This window comes from Lipophrys pholis (assembly GCF_963383615.2).
Source record: "Lipophrys pholis genome assembly, chromosome: 2".
NCBI classification, from domain to species: Eukaryota; Metazoa; Chordata; class Actinopteri; order Blenniiformes; family Blenniidae; genus Lipophrys; species Lipophrys pholis.
Genome location: NC_137636.1, coordinates 35065696 through 35076512, shown reverse-complemented (window position 1 = coordinate 35076512; position 10817 = coordinate 35065696). Strand labels below are relative to the sequence as shown.

Here is a 10817-nt window from a genome sequence, read left to right as displayed (position 1 = left end):
AAAAAGGCTCAATAAAAATGTTTGTTTAAAAAATACACCATAATACGATTAATCAAATAAACACAAAAAATAATTGTAATAATACAGTCAATTCCGGGCTCTTGAGGTGCAGACTATAAACCGCACCCACCATATTTAAAAGGAAAAAAACCAGAAAGTTCTATTTTACGTTATGCACCTGAACGCATCACCCATGTATCGGAGACATGAAGCTTGTTAACCAGCAGAAATCCATAAATCTGCCGCGTTGCTGTTTAAGCCACAGGATTCAAAGCATGTGAAAAAAGTAGCAGCTTATATTCTGGAAATTAAGGTAAAAGTAATAATAGTTGCAGCCCTACTGTAGTCATCCTGTAAAGCCATAAGATGGCGCTGTGCTCTTGTCATACAGCCACCCATGCATCAATAAAGAGAAGAGTAGGACAGAAACATTCAAGCGCCTTTAAATTGTCGTTTTGCATCTTATACGCTTTTCCAACATCTGCTGCATTTAGCAAACTGAATACGTCTCCACAGATATAAATTCACCTTGATTCTCTCCCGGTGGATAAAAGACATCCGGGTAATTCTGCTTTTAAAGAGCCTCTGAGAGTCTCTATTCCCCCTCCAAATCCTCAAAGCCTCTGAAAAGGGCAGCTGCAGTGACTCAGGGGAAAAAAGCAACACTTTGTGATCTGCTTCACCTTCGTCAGCTCCTCTCTCACACTCCTCCTCTCTCGCCTCCCACACTGAGAATCCATTAGCCCCGACGCGTCTCGTCAGCAGAGGCGCATCAGTTTGGAAGTGAAAAGATGAAAAGAAGAAGGTGTGTCAATGATTTATCCAGCGAATAAAGAGCGAGATGCTGCAAATGTGTGCCTCCTACATTCAGATTGGTCACAGTGATGGACATTTTAATATGTATTGCTTGGAATATTTGAGCCAGAATTCGTGCAGACGAGAGTATGACGGTTAAAGCTGACATTCACCTTAATCTAATCTACTCAGCATGACTGTATTTTTAGTAAATGAACAGCCACCTTGAATCACAACGAGCAAGATTGCAAGTCCCTGCCAAAATCAGCGACGGCAAATAAGATCCTGCAGGGATGAAAATGAGCTGCATATGCAGTTATTTGTGTAAATGTTTAAAATGTATTGATCTCTGCATGCATGCGTGGCTTCATTGCAAAAACAACCAACAGCACACGCTAACGGCTCGGCACGCTACGCTAACGGCTCGGCACGCTAACGGCTCGGCACGCTAACGGCTCGGCACGCTAACGGCTCGGCACGCTACGCTAACGGCTCGGCACGCTAACGGCTCGGCACGCTAACGCCATCATTTTCAGTGTTTCTGCCATAAAGACCAACTAAATGCTTAAAACATGGAAACGTCAAACTTTTCTGAAACGAAACGGCAAAAACAATGAATTTTCACTTGAGACGTCGTGTAAACGGGGAATTATCACAAAGCCCCTGATTAGACTTTTTTGAGTCATGTTTTTTTTTTTTTTCCCCATAATGCACCTCAGAAATCTTTATACTGAAACAAGATTCCTCATTATGCCAATATCGGTCTGTACGAGTAGTGAAAAACATCCCTTTAACCAGCGTTTGCCAAATGTTTCATGGAGGATTTATATAATGCAGAGTTTGTTAGCATGATGTAATAAAAAAAATCCAATTCAATTCAACTTTATTTATATAGCACAAAATACAACACAGTCAATTCTAGGTGCAGTCCGAACTGTAAGTTAACCAACAGAAGCTACTGTTTTCTTCCTAAATGAGAAATTAAACATCTCTTTGCTTTAGATTCAAGCAACGCACCCTCATTACTGCAAAAGATCCGACTCAGATTGACTCAGATCCGAGTAGCAACCCCTCATTTCTTTGTTGACGCTCCTTAAATATTTCAGCTTCCTGCAAATTGGGTCAAATTCAAAAATGCACCGAATCAAAGCGTCCCTCATATTCCAGTGGCTGAAAACCTCCACACTAGAAAATCCACACAGGTTGGGGGAAGATGGAGGCTTCGGCCGCTGTTTTCACAGGGAGGTGATTGAGGAAAACCAGTCGGTATGTGGCCACTGTGGAGCCGAGCCAACCCCCGAGCTGCTGGATCATCGGACTTACCTCCAGTAAACCACAACACTGAAATATCGATCACCTTAATCATTTTAAAAAACATGGAACTCTTGATTCAAGGAAAGAATTCTGATATTAGACAGGGGTTTTAAATGCTATACAGTTTTCACTGCTGTTATTGTAATGCCGTTCTCATGGGAGACGCATGGAAGGAGAAGTGATGTGAACAGTGTTAAACCAGGGATGCTTTTATGTGTTTGTATAAAATAAAAGCTAAATTGAAAAATATTTGATTAAGTTTCAGAAAAAAAAAAAAAGAAAATTGTATAAGAGGGGAATGGTGACAGTTAATTAGAGAAAATAGCGATTAGGGACATGATTAGAGTTTAAAAATAATCTGTACTGCACATTTGAACGCAGGAAATCTGATTATGTTAGAGTTGCAGTTACAGTTCGGTATAGGCAGCAGGCCTGTGGCCGCTCTCTCTGTGCACGTTATATCTCTGTGTCGGCTGTTGTTGTTGTTGTTGTTGCCGGCATGTTGATTTGTCCCGTAGCATTCGCCCTTTATAATCGGGATAAATAAATGAAATGTTGTAATCTCAAACTGTAAGGTTAAACACTTAAAATAGGATGATTTAGGTGTTGGTCAATCATAAATGAAAATGTGTTGGACTGATTCCTTTATTTTGCCATCTTGGGAAGTGTCTTGGTTTCTTTCTTTGCAGGATGTCGGGATTGTTCCAGAGGGGGTGAGTTTGCAGGGGATGAGTGAAGATCCATTCATTTAAAGAAATTCCCACCAAGATGTCAGCGACGTGTTTATATTGATGCTTTTAAAGCAGCTGTGCTTTTTGATGACAGGACTGAAGAAGGGAAGATCTCTGACTTGGAGATCTTCACACAAGGTTTTTTCAATGTCTATCCAGCCTTCATCTAAGGATTTCTGATTAATCCATTTTACAACATAAAGTAGTTTATTGGCCAGATAATAATTATAAAAGTTTGGGAGTTCTAAGCCACCTTGGTCCTTGGTGTTCTGTAGTGTTTTTAAACTTATACGTGATGGTTTGTTTTTCCATAAGAAGTTTGAGACGTGAGAATCAAGAGTGTTAAAGGGGACATATCATGCTAAATCCACTTTTTTAGCCCTTAAATGCATTTTGTTGTATATTTAGAGTGTTTAGAAGTACAGAAAAGTTCAAAGTAGTCTCTTCAGGTGCTCCGTTGATATCTTTATATTCTGTTTTGGTCATATTTTGCGATCGGTTTCGATTTTTCTATTCTCTATTACGTTTTTTGAACAATGACGTCACAGTATTCTCAGCGGAACTGCCAAATTAGGACATCGACGTTTCGAGCAATCCGCCATTTTTGTTTCTCGCTGCGATTTTGTAGTCCAACCGAAGTTACGAGAGGATAAGTCGAAATGTTCGGTTGTTGGATGTAGTAACCCACAAGCTTCGTTACACCGTCTCCCAGCATCAGAACCTTTTCGAAGTGCCTGGTTGAGTTTTATTTTTCACAGAAATGTACCCACATCTGTGGGTAAGGTCATTTTTGTGTGCGCGAATCACTTTAAGGACGACTGCTTCAGCAACCTCCGCCAGTATAAAGAAGGATTTGCCGAAAGACTTGGTCTGATTGAGCGGTCAGTTCCTTCTATCTATGGAGACGACGAACAGAGCACTTCGGTAAGCTGTATATAACGCTAAAAAGTGTGATGATAAGACGTCCCTGTCATTGTTTTGTTAGCATTAGCAGTTGCACCGTCTTCATATGTTAGCGCTGTGTGCTCGTTTTAGATTATAATGTAACTTCTGTGTTAAATAGTCGTTGTAATACAGGCAGTATTGTAGTAGTGGGCATGGATGGAGAAGTTAGTGTAAATATAGTAACACACCATTGCGTTACATCCATATGAAGACGTTGTTCTGAAGGTGCATCATCGTCATTTTCATCTCGCTCCGCCGGGTCCGACTCTGGCTCCAACATGTATGGCTGGATGGACAAATCTTCCGTTGTTGACATTTTGTAAATAATGTGTGAATATAAAGTTTCTGCGCCGCTAGATAATTGTATCTGTTCTATCAAACTACAAAGATGGCCGAACAGGGTGGCGTTGAACCGAGTGTCACCTCTGCAACCTGGAGAGGAGGCGGGGTATGAAGTGTCTCATTTGCATTTGAAGAGACCGCCCCAAAACGAGTTGCTCTCAGAAGCACATCAGAAAAGGGGTTGAAAAGGGGCCTGTGGAGCTCTAATAATGAGGAATTCAGACCCAAGCATTGCAGTTTCGCGTTGTATAGACCACAACTGTATGATTTATATGTAAAAAGGAAGGATTTAAAAGCATGATATGTCTCCTTTAAAGCAGGTTTTTGGTGGTTTTGTTGGGATCATTGAGAAGATGTAGTTAATTTTAGGCAAGACCATCATTTTGATTGTTGCTACTCTCCCCATAAGTGAAATAGGGAGTGTCCTCCATCGAGTGAGGTCCTCCTCTATTGCTTTAATAAGGGGTTGTAGTTTAAATGCACCAAGTCTGAGGGTTTGGCTGAGATGTTAATGCTGAGGTATTTGATGTTCCCTGGTTTTAGTGGGGTGTTAGGTGTGTGCTGCTGAAATATAGAGTTAATAGTCAAGACAACTGATTTATTGCTTTAATTTATTAGATACAAAATTATTCCATTCATTTATTTAATGTAGCATACTTATAGAAAGTATTGAGAGGAAATGGAAGAAGTTTGCAGATGGACATTGGGACGCTGTCCTCTCCTTTTAGAGCAGCAACATGATGGAGCCCATGACAAAAATATGTAAAGTGTTTATTTACACACAATGTGACATTTATGTACAATGAACATTTAATATTACATAGAAAATAATTGTTAGATATTCACCTATTACATATTTATTTATTGTGACACATTTATCTATTATTACATATTATATGACATATTCTCTTCCAGCACTTCATTTATTAGATTTTTCTCTCTCAGTTCCTCCAGAAGACCCCCCACTGTGCTCTTTGCCCTCCGTTCTCCATCTTTTCATTCCTCTTCTCTCTTCTCAGACTCTCCACCTCGGCCATGGCTTCACTGAGTCTGGCTGTCAAAGCATCAGGACATGTGGGCAGTGCATAGGAGAGGTCCTAGTGGGAAAAAAAGGATTTACATGTTCAGAGTCCTCTGTTATCACATTAATTCACTGCTTGTGCAACGTGCAATTAATTGATCTGCTATCCTAATCAATATATATAATAATAATAATGTTTGTGTACATGTCAGTATGTCTAAAAGGAGTGAGGTGTGACATGTTGCTCAGCTGTTTGAGCACAGCCAGACAGAACTTCCTACTGGGATCAGACTGAGGTTCTCCTGCTGGAACAGGCGGGGAACAGTACACTGACTGGTTCTGAGCAACTCATTTCTTTTGAAATGTATGATTCTACCCACTGCAACTAAAATAGTCTCCGTTAGATGAACCGAATAGACGTTGATATTGTTGTTGTTGTTTGAGGGCGAGCTTAAGCCAGGGAATAGAGAGCATTTCCCACGGCTCCAGCTCATCTATGTCCCAAGTTAATGTTATATGAGCTAAACACAACGACAACAATAAAATGTTTTTCCTACCTGTGGAAGGTAATCCCACGCAGTCCATTGTCCTTATTTTGCCTGTTTGTACAACCAAAAGCAGAACAGTGACGTGGTATTGTTGCTGAAGTCCTGACAAATGCCCCTCACAAGATGGCGGACGCACTGACGTATGTTCCTGCCAGTCGGTGAGGCGTCTTGTGTATATGTCTATGGTTCGCCCCCCCCCCCCCCTCCCCCCATGTGCACCGACTGCGCATGCGCCAGAGCCTACTGGGCGCTTGTGTGAGGAGATCCTCCATCTCCCCGTCTGAACAATCACAATTTAAAAGCAAATAAAGAGCCTGACGGCTCAGAACTTCTGAAGTGAAACATAAACTACTTTAGGAAAGGTGGAGAACGCCGGGCAGCAGAAGTGGAGATAGTTTCGGGATAGTTACGTTATGGAATGTGCATTGAAGTCGGCCCAGAGTGTTGTATGGATGCAATCATGAATCACCCGCGGCCCGCGCACAGTCTGCGGACACGCAGTGCAGAAAGTAGTGCAGCACCGTGCTGCGGGGAAGCAGCGAATATTCAGCTCTCAAAACTAATCCGTGCTTACCGGGGCTGCTCCTCAGAGGTTCTACTCTATATGGATATTGGTTTAAGTATGTGATTGTACACATGTGAAGTGCTATATGCCTGAAATGAATTAAACATAAAAAAAAAATCGAGATTTTGTTCTGATTGATAACTTGCCTATTGTCTTGTATGTTATATATGGGTTTATAATGTATTCATATTATTTTTCAACTTATTAAAATTGCTGAGTAGTGTACAATCTGCTTGTACATCATATATTTGTGTGTGTGTGTGTGTGTGTGTGTGTGTGTGTGTGTGTGTGTGTGTGTGTGTGTGTGTGTGTGTGTGTGTGTGTGTGTGTGTGTGTGTGTGTGTTCTATAAATTACCTATCATATATTACAAATCAGAACATAGTGGGCTAAAGAATAAGAATTGTTTAGCCCACTATGAATATTAAAATACGTCAAACCATGTGTCCAGTCTCAGTATGACGTTTGCAGGAAAAAAAAACACGTGAAAATCAGTTGAGTATTCAAGCGAGGCTCGACACTCCATTGCTCCGGCCAAACAGGGACTATTGGCGCCACCGCCAGTGCCAATAGATAGCGGTCGATGCGGCGTCTACTCTTTATAATGTCTCTGGATGCACAGAGCTCAGAGCTGAAAGCTGAGGGAGAGCAGCATTCAGACATGAAAATGACCCAAAAAACTTTGATGGAGACCTGCGAAAGGATACTTTGGGACTTTTGATTCATGGACACATATTTGTGAATATCAACAGTTTCTGGTGAGTTTTGGCTCCTTAATCAAACGTTTTCCTCACGGTGCGTGTTGCTGTCATGGCCATGCTGCAGTAGACGAATGCTCCCGCAAAGCTGAGCTAACTTTGAAAATTAATGTTTTCACTGAGCCTTTATTTTCACCTTTTTGTTAAAAGTCTTGTGTTGATGTGCTTTTTGTTATGTGGAGAAATGAGTTTTGTTTGATGATATGAAGAGTGAGAGTGATGTTGCTGCTTCAGCACTTTGTAAGGCCTCTGTTATACTGTAAGCAGCCAACAGCAAACACTGTCTGATACACATACACCAATACATCTGTTTGCAATGAGAAGCTCTTTATTGATTTCTTTTCACAAAATTTGATGATGACGTCCGTCCGTTCATTCATCCCTCCATCCATTCATCCCTCCATCCATTCATCCCTCCATCCATTCATCCCTCCATCCATTCATCCCTCCATCCATACCACTCAATCCTGTGAACATTATGATCAGGTGTGTTGAGGCATGGAGACATATTAAAACATGAAGGATTCCTGAGTTAGACTATCCATGTCTAGTGAACAGCATAAAGAAAATGATAAAGCCACTTGGATAAAGGTCAAGATGTCATCAAATACATAGTTAGGTCCATCAATATTTAGAAATGGTGTGTTCTGATTTTGATTCAGTACATTACCACAATGAATTGTGAATGAAAAGATTCAGATGCAGCTGAATTGCAGACTTTCAGTGGGTTGAAAAAAAAAAGCTTGCATACCAATGTGAGGAACGAAAGCATTGTTTTTTTACCACAATCCCTTCATTTCAGGGGCTCAAAACGGCAATTAAAAGCACTTCTGACACCATATTCCATGTTGCTTTAATTATTTTTGTATTTAGTCGTCCCCAATGCATTAGATTGCTCCATTTAGGGAGCTTTGGTGATGCTCATTTAAAACTGACCCTGGCACCCCGAACTAGCGCCTGGTTCTACCTGTGGAGTCAGGACGTGGTGAGTGGAACATGTATGATCACATCAGATCTACAGTCTTTATTCTGTCGTGTCCCACTAGAACTGATATGGACACAATTACGTCGCCTTGACGATCGTTGTTGGTGTCTTGTCTTCAGGTTGACTGAATCTGGGCCGTAGTTGCTGGGTTGATCGTCAACCCCCCCAAAATCTGTGGGGTCTGACCTCTAACGCTCCCGTGAACACTCTGTCATACTCTTCTTCTTTTAAAAAAAAGTCTTCAACTTCCGCTGAACAGTGTGAAATGTCAGAAAATATTTCTGTTTCTTGACTTTTCTGTGTGTTGAGCCTGGCTGCTGGAGCCTGGTACTCCTCTGACGTCACGGCAAGATGGAGGAGGTTGAAAGACCTCGATGGGCGGAGAGCGAGAATCAGGACTTTTATTTCACTCGTTTTTTCGAAGGTTTTCCCTTGCAGATGATAGCGGTATGACAAAAAATGTTTGAGAATAAATATACTCTTATTTTGTATTGCTTTTTTTTCAAAAATGTTTTGGCGTCATAAGCTCTTTAAATAATTGAAAATAATATGTTCGTTTCTAGAACTTGGTCGACTGCCCGAGGTGCTGGGTTTACTCATTTTCAATGCTCTGCCAGGCCTTCACACGGTGGACTTCAGTTGGTTTGTCTTCCTTTCAGACTAAAGTTGAACGAGAAACGACAAGAAATGCTTCCTTAATTGGGCTGATATCAGGTACCTCATGTAGAAAGGGTGTGTACGCACAGAAACGTGGCATATATCTTTTTGTCACGGCAGTTCGGTGTATTAAGAGCACAATATCACGTGGAAGTGGGTGGTGCTTGACGCCAACTACACAGGTTTCTACAGCTGTTGATGCTTTGGCAATACTAAGACGTGAAGCTGGAAACAAATAAATGTGATGTGCTGATGATGAACTGGTCAACATAAAAGTGCAATTTGAAGAGAGAGCAGTTTTTTTTTTTTTTTTTATGGAATTGGAGCTATTGACTGCAAACACAAATGTAATTAACCAACAGTGTGCGTGGCTTCTTGGTGAGTAAATGTCGTCGTTTAATTTTCTTATAGGACAATGTGCGTAATGTGCATTGAGCATGTATGCCCCCACCAAATAGCATCATTACTAGTGAGTGGTTAAAGGTCGTCGCTTGACGTTTCTTCTCGTTAAACTACAGCTTCAGATCTTTCTAACACGCCCCCCATTGGCCCAGCGTGCAAAGCACTAATGTTAATAACTCTGTGCGTGAAGTGTGAAATGTCTTCCCTCAGCCTCACCTTGGCGCGCTTCTGTATTAATCTGAATAGTGTGTTATCACGTGTCCACTGAAAAAAGAAAATCAACTCCCACTGAGGGATAACTGATCGAGGAAAAACTACGAGTCAGCCAAAGAATCAAACTGCCGCCTTCTGCATGACAGGAAACAATTCCACCGCTGCATCAGTGCCTCCAGTGTAACAAAGAATCTTACAAGGCTTTTGACACGGCGTCACTCAGTTTGATCTGTTTGATAAAACCTTCGGCTCATATTGCGCTCCACTGAAGGAACATGACATGGAGGGGGGGGCTTGTCTCTTCCTCTTACAGTGTCCGGGATGAACCAGCACCCCCCCCCCCCCTCCCCCTCCCCCAACAGAAACAAAACAACACGTAGACCTGTCATCCAATTCGAATGTGGATACCCTCAAATGAACGCTGAGAGTCTGCACTTCATGTCCATGGACATTATATCACAACTGGAATAAAATTGGAGTAAATATTTATGGACCTTAATGTATGACCAAGTAGAGTTGACCGGTTTCAATTGTTTTGAGACGAGACACCTCCAGCCTGGACATGAGAAGATGCATAGTTATGTAATACACAGTTTACTAAGACATTCTGCTATCGAGAAACAGTAAAATAACACTAAAGAATAGTACACTGTACAAATTGTTCTCAAAATTCATGGTTGGTCTGCAAATGATAAGTACATAAATATAATGTTCTTTTAATCACTTTTCAATGTTCAATCGGCCAAGGCTTCAAACTTCAGTTGATTTGCTGCGTTTCATTTCTCTGAAGGAAAAAAGAAAAGAAATATTTCAGAAAACACATTGGAGATTTACCTGAAAAGCCAAAAGATTTACTTTTCACAATATTCCTGTGTATAACCCTACAGTTTGCATCTTTTAAAACAATGATAGTGTTTTTAGTGTTTGTCTGTATTTGTTTTTTTTTTTTATACATTTCCTCCTCAAAAACTCAAAAGTTCAATAGAGGTACTCCACACTGTAAAATGAGTATTTGGCCTATAGTTGAACTAAAGTCGTTTCACAATTTGATATCATTCAGTTTTGTAGTTTTGTTATGGCAATCCTCTAACTTTGTTGCATTAATTTAGTTAACGTTTTCATGTTGGTTTATTTTATTTTTGTCCTCAATTTGATCTATATGGCCTGGTGTCCCGGCTGCTCGGGACCTGCTGGAGGACCACTAACAGAAACACCTGCGCTCGGTCAGCGAGCACCGAATCACCAGCAGAATCGGGTCTAACATGGTGAGTCGGGTCTCTCACATGGTGAGTCAGGTCTAACATGGTGAGTCAGGTCTAACATGGTGAGTCGGGTGGCTAACATGGTGAGTCAGGTCTAACATGGTGAGTCAGGTCTAACATGGTGAGTCGGGTGGCTAACATGGTGAGTCAGGTCTAACATGGTGAGTCAGGTCTAACATGGTGAGTCGGGTCTAACATGGTGAGTCAGGTCTAACATGGTGAGTCGGGTGGCTAACATGGTGAGTCGGGTCTAACATGGTGAGTCAGGTCTAACATGTTG

At 41.3% G+C, this 10817-nt stretch overlaps 1 protein-coding gene across 2 annotated transcripts in view; it reads right to left on the bottom strand.

Annotated features, from left to right (window-relative positions):
* Positions 1-7331: 7331 nt before the first annotated feature.
* Positions 7332-10817, bottom strand: part of LOC308126009 (anoctamin-9-like) — a 47324-nt gene continuing 43838 nt past the window's right edge. The window contains exon 24 of one of the 2 annotated variants that reach the window (XM_080490083.1): positions 7332-10059. In XM_080490083.1, coding sequence (XP_080346209.1) covers positions 10026-10059 — 34 coding nt within the window. In that variant the 3' untranslated portion in view covers positions 7332-10025. The remainder of the gene's footprint in view (positions 10060-10817) is intronic. The other variant, XR_013936412.1, reaches the window with a different exon arrangement.